The sequence below is a fragment of the Nylanderia fulva genome, unplaced genomic scaffold (genome assembly GCF_048542155.1).
Source record: "Nylanderia fulva isolate GAGA-0341 unplaced genomic scaffold, ASM4854215v1 Scaffold42, whole genome shotgun sequence".
Taxonomy (NCBI): Eukaryota; Metazoa; Arthropoda; class Insecta; order Hymenoptera; family Formicidae; genus Nylanderia; species Nylanderia fulva.
The window spans coordinates 1719184-1739458 of NW_028190499.1; the positions used below are offsets into that span (position 1 = coordinate 1719184).

Here is a 20275-nt window from a genome sequence, read left to right on the forward strand (position 1 = left end):
AAAATGTTGACACAACGTTTCGACCCTAGCGTACGAGCTCTTATCAAGTGTTGTTATGGAATGAAAAAATAGACAATAATAAAAAATTAGAAAAAACAAAAATAACGAACATTAAAAATGCGGAATAAAACAAAATTAAATCGAGGTAAAAACTTTTTGTTACATATGATAAACACGTATTAAACGTTATCTTTCAAGATGTTAAAGCGAAAAACGTGATAACAGTAAAGTCAAAAACCGAAGACTATGTTTTATTTTAGTAAGTCCCGCGTGTAAATTAAACTAACATTAAAAAGACAATCATAAGTATTTTTAGAAAAACAAACAAACAAATCATACGCTATGTATTAGTGAGTCATATAGTAGATTTAAATTTTCTGTGTCCTTTTGTAAATTAATATTGCTGTTAAATTTTTTGATAAAAAAACATCTCAGCTATCTCTTTTCTTTCTGTATTTTTCAACGTGTAAAATTTTCTTTACCTTTTTTAATTAAATTATCAAGTCTTTTAGGAATCGTATACATATATATTTCATCAAGGCCACATTTATTGAGACAGATATTTAAATTTTCACTTAGGTTTTTTATATATGGCAAAGATAAAACTGATGCTGTGTCAAACTTTTTATAATAAACTCCATTTGGAATCCAGGAATTATTTACAAAAAACGAAGTGATAATAATTGTCTCGAAGTAACTTACTATACTTATTGTGATATACTTATGCTGAGAGAGAGAGATTCTTGATGCTTTCCAGCAAACATCAAGTAACAATTATATAACTGTTAGTTATAATTTCCCACTAAACAATACAAATGCAATATAACACACGCGTTATATAACGCGTGTGTTATATTGCATTTGTATTGTTTAGTGGGAAATTATAACTAACAGTTATTTAATAGTTACTTGGTATTTGCTTGGTATAAGCTCGATGGAACCTCGGTTGAGTGCTCGGTGGTCCTTTGCACAAACACTTATTGTGCACAAGTACGAACTACTATTCTATAGTAGTTCGTACTTGTGCTACTATTCTATAATAGTTTGTACTTATAGTTAAGAAAAACAATAATTAAGAAAAACTAAAAGAGAAAATAATTTCTGGTATTTTTCTTTAATGTTAAAAATTTAAACTTATCGAAAATTAAATATGTTTTTATAGTTTTTATTCTATGCATTGGCCGAAAATAATCGTGCATGTTAATTTAAAATTAAGAACACAAAACGACATTTTTCTTGTTAATTAATTTAGATGCAAGTCATATTACATGTAAATTAAGAAATATTTTTATCGACTCTCAATATCAAAGAAACATATATGTATAATAGATATGATTTTTAAATTAGCCAAACAGCCAAACGCGAAAATTATTTAAGGAATTGCATCTCTTGATTTGAGATTACTAAAGTCCCGTGATTCCCCTTTAACCCCCCATGAAAATATTGGTCCGAAAGTTGCTGAAGCGAGAATCGAACCCGCGTCTTGCCGGAATCACGGGAGTTTAGTACTTTTAAACCAAGAGATACAATTCCTGAAATAATTTTCGCGTTTGGTCCTTTGGCTTATTTAAAAATCATATCTACATATATTTCTTTCATATTATGTGTTTCTCAAACTCATAATGTAAAAGAATTTTTTTTTATACGTATCAAATATATTTTCATACAAATCACTATTAGACATTTTACATTTCATAATGCAGAAATATTTATATATATACAAATTCGAGAATTCCCTCTCAAGATTGCATATATAGTTAATTATATATTAATATTATAGTAAAATAATCCTGTCATATTGAATATATGTGTATAAACACGCTTTTGATAGCACAGCTAAATAATAAATAAAAGCTGAAATATTATTAGAAAGCGATACTAATATTTTTAAACAATGAAGAAATATATTTAAAATAGTCATGTTTGAATATATGCGTAATTAATTTGTGAGTCATGTGGCATCAGTTAAAAAAAAAATATTTTTTTCAAAGTGATTTATTAAAATCCGACCTGACTGGCCAATACAAAAAATGTTAAACACGTTTCGGTTCTAGGGTACGGGCCTTTATCAAGTGTTGCTATAAAATTTAAAAAATAAAAATATATATTAAAAAATTATAAAAAAATTAGAAAAACAAAATTAACAAACATTAACAATGCGGATTAAAACAAGATTAAATCAAGATAAACACTTTTTGTTACATATGATAAACACAAATTTCAAATATATCATAATTTTAAATATTTTTTCTTCTTTTATATGTTATATATCTGAATCAGAAAATTTTTTTTATAAAACATGATACAGCACAATATACTGTATAGTTTTTCGTACAAGATTATTTGATAAAGAAAATTTCTAGGATTAAAAACCATTGATTTAATTTAATAATATATATGTATCGATACCGATGAGATAAATTTTCCATATGAAATTTTAAACTCCTTTAAAGAACCGTGAACATCTATATCTAATACTGCAAAATTACTATTGATTGAAAAAAATATAAGATTATGTTTAATTCTGATTAATTGTTGATTTCTGATCTGCAATAAAATTTCTTTTGCACATTGTAACGTTAGAGTTCAGTTACATTCGTGCGTCAGCCTTTTGTTCGAAAAAACTCAATTTTTCCTACATAGACACTTCTGAAGAGTCAAATGCTCGATGTTCGTTCGGCATCCGAAACGCTTCAGTATCATCAACTTGATCTTCTTTTTACATACAAATATAATAAATATGCAGATATTCTTCGCAATATCTATTGAACCAATAAAATAATGTAGATAATAATACAAAAAATGGGACATTAAATTTCTAGATGACCATACTATTGTAACCACAATCCAATCTATGCCTATCACGATAAACATTGTGATAAATAACTTCAGATATAGATTAAACCTGCAAACAAATATATATTAATTTTTAGATATTATTCAATAAAAATAATAAATTCTATATATCAAGTTATTTTTAAAAAATAATGAAATAAATTACAATCTTAAAAAAAAAGAAAAAAGAAATAGTTGCTTAAAGAAATTTTTCAAAAATGTAATTTTTTAAATGAATTAAATGTATTTATTATATAATTTATATAAATGCATTTATTTTGTAATTTTTTATAAATTAAATGTATTTATTAATTTTATTTTCACTATTTGTGATATTTCGAGAATTACAGGTTATCTCGAAAATACACAATTCTAGTCACAGTAATCAATATTATTTCTTTTTCTATAAATTATGTCATAACAGAAAAGAGAAGAAAAGGAATCAAGAAAGAGAAAGAAAAGAATAAGCACACCAAAAATGGATTGCTTTTAAATAATTATCTATCTCTTTCACTTAGAATGCAATCAATCAAGTTAATGATATTGTCGGCAAAGATATTGACAAAAATATGTATATCTGTATATATCTTTAAAATAAAACATTATCACACAGTGATGCAAAAATGTCAGAATACAAACCATTTTTTATTATTATTATACCGTCTGCTTTCCGAATCTGTTAGACGAAGACCAATATCTTTATCATAGCGTTTGATCTTTAGTGCCGCAGAAATGGATAAACAGATGCTACTAATGACGCAGGCATTTATGGGCTCGTAGAAACATATACTTCTACACAACACATCCATTTCAATGTCTGTAAATATGATTATGTAATAATAAATTATTATATTGTTACTTATATTATATTGAAATACGGTAGCATTAAAGAAATGCTGACCATGATTGTTTTACCTACTTCGAGTTCAAGGGCTTTTTTTTTTATTAGCTATACAGATTGAAAAATTCTTCTTCACAATTAAAGTAATGATAATAATGAACGGGGAACGCTGTAATATTGTATAAAAAAACAATAAAAGTTTATAAATTACAGTTTTTTTATCGGCTTCTTGCATCAGCTCATAACAATACTTATTTAATACAAAAGTTCTGCAGTTTAATTGTGCATAAAATATGGCGCTTCCAATAGAGATGACATGAAAGAATAATATAGAAGTAATAAAAATAAGATTAAAAGCCAGTATCAAAAGATTCGTATTTGAATTAATTACAATATGTATGTATATTTGCGTGCGGAATCGATGTCGAGGCATAAAACAGTAAAAATTAGTCGCACGACAATACTCCCCATTCATTATTATCAGTACTTTTATTGTGAAGGATTTTTCAATTTGTATATTCAATAAAAAGTGAACTTAACTTAAAATCGATAAAACAAAACAACGACAGCATCCCCTTAATAGAGTTATAGAGACGTACGTTTACCAAAGTACCAGCAATTTGCTAACCAAAATTCTGGTCGTAAATTTTTTGATGAATAATCGGAAACCAAATTCACGATAATGATACAAACAATATCAAGTATAAATGAAACACCGTATGCAAAAATCACATAATACCATAATTTTCTTTTTTCTGAATGTCTGGCGTTTTTTTGTAATGAACAGAATTCTCTGCAATTTACATGTCATATTTAATTAAGTATAGATAAAATCTCAATGTAAAAGAGTTAAATTAATAATTGCATTTGATCGAAGCTTTCTCAGAAACTCATTCTACGCAACTATAAAAATAGATTTATATAATGCAATACACGACATATGATACTCAATTACTATGGGAAATTATATAATACATGTATATAATATCTAAAAACTATATTACATATTTATTTAAATATTCTACAGACCAAGGTAATCTAAATTTTTATTTAGTTTCCAGACTCAAATTTTTCTCAAAAAATTAATTTATGTTAAAAAATTATTGTGTTTTGCCTTATACGTAAAAAAAAATTAAAGCAATAAAAATATCAGGCTTCAATAATGTTAAAAAAATTCAAGAAAAGTTTGATATTTTATATATTGCAAATTATTAGACTACCTAATTGTAATTTTTTATAGATTTTTTATAAATTAAATATATAATGTTTATCACACACACATCTAATATTCATTTTTATTTTTAAAAAAATTACGTTATTTTAACAAAATTTTTGTTTTGTTTAATATAAAGCGATCCTGTAAAAGCAAGTTAAATATAAAGTACAATATACAATATTTGGCAATTTACCTAAATATCCGCCACATATTAAAACTCATGACACTTAGCCAGGAATGACTTGACATGACACAGAAATATTCGGAGAAAGCTGTAAAAATGAATAAAAATAAAGGATTATCAAAATAAATCTTAATCGTTAAGCGCGTATTAGAATGCAGAAACACAATGTTTTTACGTTTTTAATTCTACATTTAAAAACAGATTTACTCGAATTTTTTGTAATAAAAAATTATAACAATATTTAATGAATTCTACTGATATCAAATTAAATAATATTTCAAGACAACTCTGCGAAATTATAAAACACAAGAAACAAAAAAAATATATATATTGAGGCAAACTCAAATTAGTTATATAGAATTAAAATGCTTCTAAATTTTAATTTAATACATTATTAATTGTTACATTTTTAACCAATAATTTATTCAATTTAATAAAAAACATAATTAATATGCGAATATACATTATGGCTGACAAATTTATACACTGCATTGATTGCGTATAGTTATATAATTTATTGTTAGATATACTGTACCAAGTGCAATACAGGCCGGATATGATAAATCCGCTTTGTCTTGACTAATATTCACAAGGTAAATTACGTGTGCGAGGCATGAAGCCGTGCAGTAATTGCACAACATAAAGCCATGGACGTTTCGAAGTTCTGGCAATATGGAATACACCAGAATTATTGGCACCAAAAATAGTATACCCGTTGCACGAAAGTATGCATATATGGACCATGCTTCATATCTTGAGCGGATTTCAGGTGCGTATTTTATCGCGTTTTTGTAGACCATATCGTAAGTTTCTGAACAGAAAGTCACTTCGAACTTGTCTCCCCTGTCCACAATGGAGGCGAGACAATATGATGTCGATTTAAATAATATTTTATAATGAGATAAATAAATAGAACCATTGGCAAAAATCTTATAATCGTACTGATAATTTTTGTCTACCAAAAAACGTTCCTTTTTCTGACACGAATCATAGACGGCTAAATGAAACAATTCGTCTCTCTTATTTCCGCTTTGTAGCGAATCGTTTATGAATATATCATTTGGGAAAAAGTTGAATTCATTTTTTTCAGGAATGCATTCGTCATCCATTCTCATGCGGTTACCAAGAGGACAACAAAGCAGAATGCAAGTAACATTATGGCACATTTCGTATGGGATTATATTAATACTTTCATTAGTATTTTTACTGGAATTTTCAAAAACTTTATTCAACGTGAAATTATTCTCTTTAATCAAATTTTCATAAACTTCCTGTGATGTAAAGTTGCCTTTATGATTGACATTTGTCAAATTGGTGTGAAAGTTTATCAGTATTTGATCATTATCCTCACGATTGTGAACAGAACGCTTGCTTAATTTATATGACATCGAATCAAAATCCTCCTGATCATTTTTCGTGGAAATAATAGGAAATTTATATGGCATTCCATTGTTTTGCGTCTTGTTCGTAAACTTTTTGTACAAATCATATCGCAGTATTATTTCGTCGTTATAGTTTGTTGTAGAATTCGTGTCTACCTCGAATCGTATCGTCAAATTATCATCTTTCTCTTTATTGTTGGTGAAAATTTGCTGCGATTTTGATGACGACGTGACGAGTAGAAGAAGTACACAACATAAAATTGCGAAATATTTGTTACACATTATTTCACATAAAAGATATACTTAAAGTAATTTGATAATTAAAGCAGTCAAGCTTATTATATTATATTATTCATTTTTTACATAGATTTCGAATATTCACACAATCATAAAAAATTTCATATTAAATTACTGCATATCTTAGCTTTTGTATTAATTGCATGGAAGAAATGCGTTAAATTAATTGCAAATATACTATAATGAAATCACTGCACTATAATAAAATCAAAATATCTTTTTTTTATATTTCTCAACAAAATCTGAAAAGATTAATCTGATTATATTCCAACACTGTTAATGTAGACGATTACGCGGTTGATTGTTCATTATTGCTAAATTCAATAAAACATCACTATATTCACCTTTAACTTCTCTTTCTGAAAGAAGAAAAGAATGTACAAGAAACATGTATCTGCACGAGAGAGGAAATGAAACTATCGAGAACTCGAGGACGACTAGTCGATGATAGCTTTGCGTGGAAACTGGAAACGCATATATATACACACACACGCACACACACGGGGTGACTAGTGGCCTCGTATGATCAGTCACTAGCTGATATGCTGAAGGATCCTGGTTCGAATCCTATTTGAGCCAGCATACCCCACATATCTGCTGAAGGTTCGATGGAAGTAGAATTTTTCTAGTTAAGAATTAAGACAACGCGGGGTCGATTTCTGATTGGTTCTTTTAATAAACCATCATTTATAGCCAAGAAGTGCATACCCATTTTTTAAAAATGTGATTTTTCGACGTTTTGAAACATTCGAAACACATTAGTATATAGAAATCTGAAAAAAAATTTTTCACCAAAACAAAGTTTTCCCTCTATAAGGAAGCAAAAAATTAAAATTGTATATTTATCTTGTATTTAAATTAATTTAACAAAATTAAAGTTTATATTTATTTTTTCTTTATATTATTTATATGTAGATGACTTAACGATCGCTGATTTTCCGCTGATAACCGCAACGATGTGTCTGGAGGCCAGAGATGCTGATTAATTAATTACTTTTTAATTTAATTATGACATTTAATTACAAACAGATGTAATCAAATGTAATTAAAATATTTTTAATTGACGTTTAATTTTAGAAAGATTAATTAGATTTCATTACAATGACGATTGATATAAGCTAAGATTAATCGAAGATCACTTAATTAACAATTAATATGATCGAGGTCAATTAAAGATTATTTAATTGACAATTGATATAAACGAAATTAATCGGAGAACGATCGATTAACGATTAATACAAGCTAATTTAATTAAAAGTTTTTTAATTAACGATTAATATGAGTGAATTTTAATTAGAAGTACTTTAATTGACGATTGAAAAAAACAGATTCAATCGAAGACAATTTAATTGACAATTGATTTGAGCAGAAACAATTAAAAAATATATAATTGACGATTAAATATAGCAAATTTAATGTGAATCTCTTCCATTAATGATTGACTTAAGAAAATCGATATAATTTCTCTATTTCCATTAATTAACAATGTGTAACGATTAATAAAATTTAAATTTTAATCGAAGATGTTTGATTGATGATATTAATATGACTGAATTTAAATAATATATATCTTTTCCTTGGTTCTAGCAAAGTTATTGTACGTAATAGTTACAATATAAATAATAAATAATTTACGTTTTTTAAACCATATTTTTATTCAGAACATTTTCAATTCATTATACATTTTATTATACATTTATTATTTTACATATAAGAGTAAATTTAATTATATTTAATGTTAATATATATTGCATATTTCTCGAATTTTTTTCCATTTGTTCTAAAATAATAAATTGAAAAAATCGCTCTTTGTTTTTGAAAGGCAAGGATATGAGCACAATGCGACGTAAAAGTGACGTAAGTCGTAGATGTAAACGTAGATTAACGCACAAGCCGTGGCGTATCGTGAAAACGTGCCAAAATCTATATGAATACTGCCCACGTTTACGTAAATCATTGAAGTCATTATAGACTCGTCAACAAAACAAAAGTATATATTCTTTCTTACATATAATATTGCCAACGATCAATCAAAGAAACGCTCGTTCCATATAAATACATTTTCCTAAATGAGTTCGTCGGATAAATCGAGTGGCAAGCAGAAAAATAAAAATAGGAAGGACAAAAGTGAGGACATTCATGTGAGACAGAGACTCGCAAGGAGTTGCAAGAAACAGACATTAAACATTCCGAAGATGTGCACCACCAAAATAAACGAATCTAATACGCGTCTGGAAGAGAATGTTAAACAGTCCAAAGCCAAAAGGGTTGCATCCATCGATGATACAAATATGATTTGCAAGATCTGTAATAAAACATTTTCCGTGCAAGGCACTTACCTTAATAATATACGCCGACACGAAGATGAGAAAGATAAGACACAGTTGATGTGTCCTTTCTGCCCCAGGAAATTCAATTGGTATTCTAAATTTATTCGTCATCGAAAGAGCGTCCATTATTGCGAGAGGAATTACTCTTGCAACATATGTGACAAAAGATTCGAGAGTAAGAACAGCGTGGAGAATCATCGGCGTACCCATACCGGTGAACGGCCGTACGTGTGTGATATTTGTGGCAAAGCATTCTATGTTAAGCAGATATTAGTTAATCACATCAAGTCTCATACAGGCGATCTTCCGTTCAAATGCGTTCATTGCGATAAGAGATTTTTATGTAAATATCACTTGTTCGTCCATTTGTCGATGCACGGGCGTGAAGACTCACACGTGCGATGTGTGCGGCAAATGTTTTAGCAGTAAAGGAAACTTGAACCAACACAAAAAGGTGCACTCCAATGAAAAACCGTATACGTGGCAAACCGTAAATGTGGCAAAAGTTTCAGGCATAAACAATTTATTGCACATCACAAATGCTTAGATGAGACGCATACCGATGAACGTCCTTACTTGTGTGACACGTGCAACAAGTCATACCGCACTGAACGGGACTTGAAATTACACATCAAATATCACACAGGCGATTTTCCGCACAAATGCGTCTATTGCGATAAGGGATTTTCGTGTAAATCTAATATGTTGGACCATTTGTCGGTACACAGAAGAGATACAAGTGCAATATATGTGGCAAATGTTTGAGTAGCAGAGGAAGCTTTAGCCGACACAAAATGGTGCACTCAGATGAAAGACGGTATAAGTGTAATTGCGGCAAAAGCTACAAGTATAAACAAAGTCTCCGAGTACACGAATGCTTCAGAAAGTGTGAAAACTTAGGAAAATCAAGTCAAGTCCTTTGTGACATATGCGATAACATATTCACGGACAAGGCAACCATCGGCGTACCTATACCAATGTTGATGATGAACGCCGTTTCTTCTGTGACATGTACGACAAGTCATACCACGTTAAACAGGATTTGAAAGTACACATTATGAGTCATGCTAGCGATCACCTGCACAAATAAGTCCATTGCGGTAAGGGATTTTTGTATGAATCATGTATGTTGAACCATTTGTCGGTGCACACTGGCGTGAAGAGACGTATTCCCAGTCTTCAGAGGATGACGGGGAAGAAGGAAACTTGAAAATGACTGTCGAGGCAGGGGATGGAGATCTAAGATATACGGGAATTCGGGAGAGGAAGGAGAAGAAATTCGCGGGAGTTCGTGTGCTCGGGAGAAGTAAGAGGCACAGGAGAAGGAATTCGAGATTCTTCAGGAGAGAAAGTAGGGGAAAAATATGATGAGAAATCCACTATGATTTTCGAGGGAGATGAGGAAAACCACGGATTTTTCCGCTAGTGCGGAAAAGCCACTATGATTTTCGAGGAAGATGAGGAAAATCACGGATCTTTCCGCTAGTGCGGGAAATCCATTATGATTTACGAGGAAAATGAGAAAAATTACGGATCTCTCCTCTAGTGTGAGAAATCCACTGATTTACGAGAGAGATAAGGAGGAAGAAACACTCACGTTATAAGTTTATAAAAAGAAACAACACGTTTATATATCTCAAATGATTAGAATGAAGTCGCCAGTGATGAATAAATTTCAAAGTGATTTATTAAAACCCGACCTAACTTGCCAGTATAAAAAATGTTGACACAACGTTTCGACCCTAGCGTACGAGCCCTTATCAAGTATTGCTATGGAATGAAAAAATAGACAATAATAAAAAATTAGAAAAAACAAAAATAACGAATTAAGAGTTTAACTAGGCTCTGTAATATATAAATATAAATTTAACATATATAAGATAGGCAATAAGAGCCAAATCGCGGATGACAGTGCGTTATTCTAAACGAAACTAAATTTTTTCGTTAGAATTAAATACCTGTGCACAAGGCACCAAATTTTTACTTGGACACGGCCAAGATATAAAATTGGAATAATCTCTACAAGAGATTTTTAATTCCATGTATCCCCTATTCCCCCTAAAGAAATAAAGTGCGAGAGAAAAATATAGATCCGAAAGTCGCAGAATCGGGAATCGAACCCGAGACCTTTCGCTTGCCGGGCGACTGCTCTTCCAACTGAGCTATTCAGATCCTTTCGATTCTATACTTTTCTCTGTTATATATATTAATGTTGGTAAATAAACGCCTTTAAGCCAGCGTGTATAAATTAAGAGTTTAACTAGGCTCTGTAATATATAAATATAAATTTAACATATATAAGATAGGCAATAAGAGCCAAATCGCGGATGACAGTGCGTTATTCTAAACGAAACTAAATTTTTTCGTTAGAATTAAATACCTGTGCACAAGGCACCAAATTTTTACTTGGACACGGCCAAGATATAAAATTGGAATAATCTCTACAAGAGATTTTTAATTCCATGTATCCCCTATTCCCCCTAAAGAAATAAAGTGCAAGAGAAAAATATAGATCCGAAAGTCGCAGAATCGGGAATCGAACCCGAGACCTTTCGCTTGCCGGGCGACTGCTCTTCCAACTGAGCTATTCAGATCCTTTCGATTCTATACTTTTCTCTGTTATATATATTAATGTTGGTAAATAAACGCCTTTAAGCCAGCGTGTATAAATTAAGAGTTTAACTAGGCTCTGTACACGCTGGCTTAAAGGCGTTTATTTACCAACATTAATATATATAACAGAGAAAAGTATAGAATCGAAAGGATCTGAATAGCTCAGTTGGAAGAGCAGTCGCCCGGCAAGCGAAAGGTCTCGGGTTCGATTCCCGATTCTGCGACTTTCGGATCTATATTTTTCTCTCGCACTTTATTTCTTTAGGGGGAATAGGGGATACATGGAATTAAAAATCTCTTGTAGAGATTATTCCAATTTTATATCTTGGCCGTGTCCAAGTAAAAATTTGGTGCCTTGTGCACAGGTATTTAATTCTAACGAAAAAATTTAGTTTCGTTTAGAATAACGCACTGTCATCCGCGATTTGGCTCTTATTGCCTATCTTATATATGTTAAATTTATATTTATATATTACAGAGCCTAGTTAAACTCTTAATTTATACACGCTGGCTTAAAGGCGTTTATTTACCAACATTAATATATATAACAGAGAAAAGTATAGAATCGAAAGGATCTGAATAGCTCAGTTGGAAGAGCAGTCGCCCGGCAAGCGAAAGATCTCGGGTTCGATTCCCGATTCTGCGACTTTCGGATCTATATTTTTCTCTCGCACTTTATTTCTTTAGGGGGAATAGGGGATACATGGAATTAAAAATCTCTTGTAGAGATTATTCCAATTTTATATCTTGGCCGTGTCCAAGTAAAAATTTGGTGCCTTGTGCACAGGTATTTAATTCTAACGAAAAAATTTAGTTTCGTTTAGAATAACGCACTGTCATCCGCGATTTGGCTCTTATTGCCTATCTTATATATGTTAAATTTATAAAAATAACGAACATTAAAAATGCGGAATAAAACAAAATTAAATCGAGGTAAAAACTTTTTGTTACATATGATAAACACGTATTAAACGTTACCTTTCAAGATGTTAAAGCGAAAAACGTGATAACAGTAAAGTCAAAAACCGAAGACTATGTTTTATTTTAGTAAGTCCCGCGTGTAAATTAAACTAACATTAAAAAGACAATCATAAGTATTTTTAGAAAAACAAACAAACAAATCATACGCTATGTATTAGTGAGTCATATAGTAGATTTAAATTTTCTGTGTCCTTTTGTAAATTAATATTGCTGTTAAATTTTTTGATAAAAAAACATCTCAGCTATATATCTCTTTTCTTTCTGTATTTTTCAACGTGTAAAATTTTCTTTACCTTTTTTAATTAAATTATTTAGTCTTTTAGGAATCGTATACATATATATTTCATCAAGGCCACATTTATTGAGACAGATATTTAAATTTTCACTTAGGTTTTTTATATATGGCAAAGATAAAACTGATGCTGTGTCAAACTTTTTATAATAAACTCCATTTGGAATCCAGGAATTATTTACAAAAAACGAAGTGATAATAATTGTCTCGAAGTAACTTACTATACTTATTGTGATATACTTATGCTGAGAGAGAGAGATTCTTGATGCTTTCCAGCAAACATCAAGTAACAATTATATAACTGTTAGTTATAATTTCCCACTAAACAATACAAATGCAATATAACACACGCGTTATATAACGCGTGTGTTATATTGCATTTGTATTGTTTAGTGGGAAATTATAACTAACAGTTATTTAATAGTTACTTGGTATTTGCTTGGTATAAGCTCGATGGAACCTCGGTTGAGTGCTCGGTTGTCCTTTGCACAAACACTTATTGTGCACAAGTACGAACTACTATTCTATAGTAGTTCGTACTTGTGCTACTATTCTATAATAGTTTGTACTTATAGTTAAGAAAAACAATAATTAAGAAAAACTAAAAGAGAAAATAATTTCTGGTATTTTTCTTTAATGTTAAAAATTTAAACTTATCGAAAATTAAATATGTTTTTATAGTTTTTATTCTATGCATTGGCCGAAAATAATCGTGCATGTTAATTTAAAATTAAGAACACAAAACGACATTTTTCTTGTTAATTAATTTAGATGCAAGTCATATTACATGTAAATTAAGAAATATTTTTATCGACTCTCAATATCAAAGAAACATATATGTATAATAGATATGATTTTTAAATTAGCCAAACAGCCAAACGCGAAAATTATTTAAGGAATTGCATCTCTTGATTTGAGATTACTAAAGTCCCGTGATTCCCCTTTAACCCCCCATGAAAATATTGGTCCGAAAGTTGCTGAAGCGAGAATCGAACCCGCGTCTTGCCGGAATCACGGGAGTTTAGTACTTTTAAACCAAGAGATACAATTCCTGAAATAATTTTCGCGTTTGGTCCTTTGGCTTATTTAAAAATCATATCTACATATATTTCTTTCATATTATGTGTTTCTCAAACTCATAATGTAAAAGAATTTTTTTTTATACGTATCAAATATATTTTCATACAAATCACTATTAGACATTTTACTTTTCATAATGCAGAAATGTTTATATATATACAAATTCGAGAATTTCCTCTCAAGATTGTATAAATAGGTAATTATATATTAATATTATAGTAGAATAATCCCGTCATATTGAATATATGTGTATAAACACGCTTTCGATAGCACAACTAAATAATAAATAAAAGCTGAAATATATATATATATATATATATATATATATATTATTAGAAAGCGATACTAATATTTTTAAACAATGAAGAAATATATTTAAAATAGTCATCTTTGACTATATGCGTAATTGATTTGTAGGTCATGTGGCATCAGTTCAAAAAAACATATTTTTTTCAAAGTGATTTATTAAAATCCGACCTGATTTACAAAAAATGTTAAACACGTTTCGGCCCTAGGTTACGGACCTTTATCAAGTGTTGCTATAAAATTAAAAAAATAATATATATTAAAAAATTATAAAAAAATTAGAAAAACAAAATTAACAAACATTAACAATGCGGATTAAAACAAGATTAAATCAAGATAAAAACTTTTTGTTACATATGATAAACACAAATATATCATATTTTTAAATATTTTTTCTTCCTTTATATGTTATGTATCTAAATCAGAAATCTTTTTTTATAAAACATAATACAGCACAATATACTGTATAGTTTTTCGTACAAGATTATTTGATGAAGAAAATTTTTAAGATTAAAAACCATTGATTTGACTTAATAATATATATGTATCGATACCGATGAGATAAATTTTCCATATGAAATTTTAAACTCCTTTAAAGAACCGTGAACATCTATATCTAATACTGCAAAATTACTATTGATTAAAAAATTATAAGATTATGTTTAATTCTGATTAATAGTTGATTTCTGATCTGCAATAAAATTGTTTTTGCACATTGCAACGTTAGAGTTCAGTTACATTCGTGCGTCAGCCTTTTGTTCGAAAAAACTCAATTTTTTCTACATACATACTTCTGACGAGTCAAATGCTCGATGTTCGTTCCGCTTCCGAAACGCTTCAGTAACATCAACTTGATCTTCTTTTTACATACAAATATAATAAATATGCAGAAATTCTTCGCAATCTCTATTGAACCAATAAGATAATATAGGTAATAATACAAAAAATGGGGCATTAAATTTCTAGATGTCCATACTATTGTAACCACAATCCAATCTATGCCTATCACGATAAACATTGTGATAAATAACTTCAGATATAGATTAAACCTGCAAACAAATATATATTAATTTTTAGATATTATTCAATAAAAATAATAAATTCTATATATCAAGTTATTTTTAAAAAATAATGAAATAAATTACAATCCTAAAAAAAGGAAAAAAAGAAATAGTTGCTTAAAGAAATTTTTCAAAAATGTAATTTTTTAAATGAATTAAATGTATTTATTATATAATTCATATAAATGCATTTATTTTGTAATTTTTTATAAATTAAATGTATTTATTAATTTCATTTTCACTATTTGTGATATTTCGAGAATTACAGATTATCTCTGAAATACACAATTCTAGTCACAGCAATCAATGTTTTTTCTTTTTCTATAAATTATGTCATAACAGGAAAGAGAAGAAAAGGAATCAATAAAGAGAAAGAAAAGAATAAGCACACCGAAAATGGATTGCTTTTAAATAATTATCTATCTCTTTCACTTAGAATGCGAATCAATCAAGTTAGTGGTATTGTCGGCAAAGATATTGACAAAAATATGTATATCTGTATATATCTTTAAAATAAAACATTATCTATCACACAGTGATGCAAAAATGTCAGAATACAAACCATTTTTTGTTATCATTATACCGTCTGCTTTCCGAATCTGTTAGACGAAGACCAATATCTTTGTCATAGCGTTTGATCTTTAGTACCGCAGAAATGGATAAACAGATGCTACTAATGACGCAGGCATTTTCGGGCCCGTAGAAACATATACTTCTACACAACACATCCATTTCAATGTCTGTAAATATGATTATGTAATAATAAATTATTATATTGTTACTTATATTATATTGAAATACGGTAGCATTAAAAAAATGCTGACCATGATTGTTTTACCGACTTCGAGTTCAAGGGCTTTTCTTTTTATTGGCTATACAGATTGAAAAATCCTTCTCCACAATTAAAATACTGATAATAATGAACGAGGAGCGCTGTAATTTCGTATAAAAAAAAACAATAAAAGTTAAAAAATTACAGTTTTTTTATCGGCTTCTTGCATCAGCTCATAACAATACTTATTTAATACAAAAGTTCTGCAGTTTAATTGTGCACAAAATGTGGCACTTCCAATAGAGATGACATGAAAGAATAATACAGAAGTAATAAAAATAAAATTAAAAGCTTGTATTAAAAGATTCGTATTTGAATTAATTACAATATGTATGTATATTTGCGTGCGGAATCGATGTCAAGGCATAAAACAGTAAAAATTAGTTGCAGGACAGTACTCCCCATTCATTATTATCAGTACTTTTATTGTGGAGGATTTTTCAATTTGTATATTCAATAAAAAGTAAACTTAACTTAACTTAAAATCAATAAGACAGAACAACGACAGCATCCCCTTAATTGAGTTATAGAGACGTACGTTTACCAAAGTACCAGCAATTTGCTAACCAAAATTCTGGTCGTAAATTTTTTGATGAATAATCGGAAACCAAATTCACGATAATGATACAAACCATAACAAGTATAAATGAAACACCGTATGCAAAAATCACATAATACCATAATCTTTTTTTTTCTGGTTTTCTGGCGTTTTTTTGCAATGAACAGAATCCTCTGCAATTTACATGTCATATTTAATTAAGTATAGATAATATCTCAATGTAAAAGAGTTAAATTAATAGTTGCATTTGATCGAGGCTTTCTCAGAAACTCATTCTACGTAACTATAAAAATAGATTTATATAATACAATACACGACATATGATACTCAATTACTATGGGAAATTATATAATACATGTATGTATATAATATCTAGAAACTATATTACATATTTATTTAAATATTCTACAGACCAAGGTAACCTAAATTTGTATTTAGTTTCCTGAGTCAAATTTTTCTCAAAAAATATATTTATGTTAAAAAATTATTGTGTATTGCCTTATACGTAAAAAAAAAATTAAAGCAATAAAAATATCAGGCTTCAATAATGTTAAAAAAATTCAAGAAAAGTTTGATATTTTATATATTGCAAATTATTAGACTATCTAATTGTAATTTTTTATAAATTTTTTATAAATTAAATATATAATGTTTATCATCTAATATCCATTTTTATTTTTAAAAAATTTACGTTATTTAAACAAAATTTTTGTTTTGTTTAATATAAAGCGATCCTGTAAAAGCAAGTTAAATATAAAGTACAATATACAATATTTGGCAATTTACCTAAATATCCGCCACATATTAAAACTCATGACACTTAGCCAGAAATGACTTGACATGACACAGAAATATTCGGAGAAAGCTGTAAAAATGAATAGAAATAAAGGATTATCAAAATAAATTTTAATCGTTAAGCGCGTATTAGAATGCAGAAACACAATGTTTTTACGTTCTTAATTCTACATTAAAAAACAGATTTACTTTAATTTTTTGTAATAAAAATTACAACAATATTTAATGAATTCTACTGATATCAAATTAAATAATATTTCAAGACAACTCTGCAAAATTATAAAACACAAGAAACAAAAGAAAAAAAAAGAAATATATATATATATATATATATATATATTGAGGCAAACTCAGATTAGTTATATAGAATTAAAATGTATCTAAATTTTAATTTAATACATTATTAATTGTTACATTTTTAACCAATAATTTATTCAATTTAATAAAAGACATAATTAATATTTGAATATACATTATGGCTGACAAATTTATACACTGCATTGATTGCATATAGTTATTATATAATTTATTGTTAGATATACTGTACCAAGTGCAATACAGGCCGGATATGATAAATCCGCTTTGTCTTGACTAATATTCACAAGGTAAATTACGTGTGCGAGGCATGAAGCCGTGCAGTAATTGCACAACATAAAGCCATGGACGTTTCGAAGTTCTGGCAATATGGAATACACCAGAATTATTGGCACCAAAAATAGTATACACGTTGCACGGAAGTATGCATATATGGACCATGCTTCATATCTTGAGCGGATTTCAGGTGCGTATTTCATCGCGTTTTTGTAGACCATATCGTAAGTTTCTGAACAGAAAGTCACTTCGAACTTGTCTCCCCTGTCCACAATGGCGGCGAGACAATATGATGTCGATTTAAATAATATTTTATAATGAGATAAATAAATAGAACCATTGGCAAAAATCTTATAATCGTACTGATAATTCTTGTCTACCAAAAAACGTTCCTTTTTCTGACACGAATCATAGACGGCTAAGTGAAACAATTCGTCTCTCTTATTTTCGCTTTGTAGCGAATCGTTTATAAATATATCATTTGGGAAAAAGTTGAATTCATTTTTTTCAGGATTGCATTTGTCGTCATCCATTCTCATGCGGTTACCAAGAGGACAACAAAGCAGAATGCAAGTAATATTATGGCACATTTCGTATGGGATTATATTAATACTTTCATTAGTGTTTTTACTGGAATTTTCAAAAACTTTATTCAACGTGAAATTATTCTCTTTAATCAAATTTTCATAAACTTCCTGTGATGTAAAGTTGCCTTTATGATTGACATTTGTCAAATTGGTGTGAAAGTTTATCAGTATTTGGTCATTATCCTCACGATTGTGAACAGAACGCTTGCTTAATTTATATGACATCGAATCAAAATCCTCGTGATCATTTTTCGTGGAAATAATAGGAAATTTATATGGCATTCCATTGTTTTGCGTCTTGTTCGTAAACTTTTTGTACAAATCATATCGCAGTATTATTTCGTCGTTGTAGTTTGTTGTAGAATTCGTTTCTACCTCGAATCGTATCGTCAAATTATCATCTTTCTCTTTGTTGTTGGTGGAAATTTGCTGCGATTTTGATGACGACGTGACGAGTAGAAGAAGTACACAACATAAAATTGCGAAATATTTGTTACACATTATTTCACATAAAAGATATACTTAAAGTAATTTGATAATTAAAGCAGTCAAGCTTATTATATTATATTATTCATTTTTTACATAGATTTCGAATATTCACACAACCATAAAAAATTTCATATTAAATTTCTGCATATCTTAGCTTTTATTAATGCATGGAAAGTATTAATTGCATGGAAGAAATGCGTTAAATTAATTGCAAAATATACTATAATGAAATCACTGCACTATAATGAAATCAAAATATCTTTTTTTTATATTTCTCAACAAAATCTGAAAAGATTAATCTGATTATATTCCAGCACTGTTAATGTAGACGATTACGCGGTTGATTGTTCATTATTGCTAAATTCAATAAAACATCACTTTATTCACCTTTAACTTCTCTTCCTGAAAGAAGAGAAGAATGTACAAGAAACATGTATCTGTACGAGAGAGGAAATGAAACTACCGAGAACTCGAGGACGACTAGTCGATGATAGCTTTGCGTGGAAACTGGAAACGCATATATATACACACACAGACGCACACACACGGGGTGTCTAGTGGATTCGCATGATCAATCACTAGCTGATATGCTGAAGGATCCTGGTTTGAATTCTATTTGAGCCAGCATACCCCACATACCTGCTGGAGGTTCGATGGAAGTAGAATTCCTCTATAGTTAAGAGTTAAGACAACGCGGGATCGATTTCTGATTGGTTCCGCCATTTATAGCCAAGAAGTTAATAAGAGAGAGACAAAAATAAACAGAAGAAAAAGACAAAATTATTCGAGACATGTGGTAGTTATGTAATGGTATTGGTATCTAAATGTATGTATACGATACAGTTGACTATTAATTGCAAACGATGTTAACTCTTACTACAGGAACTCTATAGGTGGAAGGAGAAAATGAGAAATTGAGGAGAAGAAGAACAGGTTAGGTAAGGTGTTTAAAAGAGGGAAGCAAAAAAAAAGAAGAGAAGGGGTAGTGGTGGAAGGTGGAAATG

At 29.2% G+C, this 20275-nt stretch overlaps 2 protein-coding genes across 2 annotated transcripts; both read right to left on the reverse strand.

Moving 5' to 3' along the window:
- Nucleotides 1-1922: 1922 nt before the first annotated feature.
- Nucleotides 1923-6874, reverse strand: LOC114933325 (G protein-coupled receptor Mth2-like). The gene is made up of 4 exons (XM_029305848.2): nt 5612-6874; nt 5086-5164; nt 3475-3652; nt 1923-2905 (listed from the first exon to the last, which is right to left on the reverse strand). The coding sequence occupies exons 1-3, from the start codon at nt 6738-6740 to the stop codon at nt 3646-3648; spliced, it is 1215 nt and encodes a 404-aa protein (XP_029161681.1). The 5' UTR covers nt 6741-6874; the 3' UTR covers nt 1923-2905; nt 3475-3645.
- Nucleotides 6875-14835: 7961 nt separating this feature from the next.
- Nucleotides 14836-19718, reverse strand: LOC114933324 (G protein-coupled receptor Mth2-like). The gene is made up of 6 exons (XM_029305847.2): nt 19659-19718; nt 18152-19211; nt 17596-17674; nt 16789-16982; nt 15981-16158; nt 14836-15406 (listed from the first exon to the last, which is right to left on the reverse strand). The coding sequence occupies exons 2-6, from the start codon at nt 19062-19064 to the stop codon at nt 15127-15129; spliced, it is 1644 nt and encodes a 547-aa protein (XP_029161680.1). The 5' UTR covers nt 19065-19211; nt 19659-19718; the 3' UTR covers nt 14836-15126.
- Between the last annotated feature and the right edge of the window lie 557 nt (nt 19719-20275).

Coding starts and splice junctions, on each gene's coding strand:
- LOC114933324 (XM_029305847.2), bottom strand. CDS start 19,064: ATGCCATATAAATTTCCTATTATTTCCACGAAAAATGATCACGAGGAT. Junction 17,675..18,151: donor TCCGGCCTGTATTGCACTTG/GTACAGTATATC, acceptor TCATTTTTACAG/CTTTCTCCGAATATTTCTGT. Junction 16,983..17,595: donor AATATGTGGCGGATATTTAG/GTAAATTGCCAA, acceptor TGTAAATTGCAG/AGGATTCTGTTCATTGCAAA.
- LOC114933325 (XM_029305848.2), bottom strand. CDS start 6,740: ATGTGTAACAAATATTTCGCAATTTTATGTTGTGTACTTCTTCTACTC. Junction 5,165..5,611: donor TCCGGCCTGTATTGCACTTG/GTACAGTATATC, acceptor TCATTTTTACAG/CTTTCTCCGAATATTTCTGT.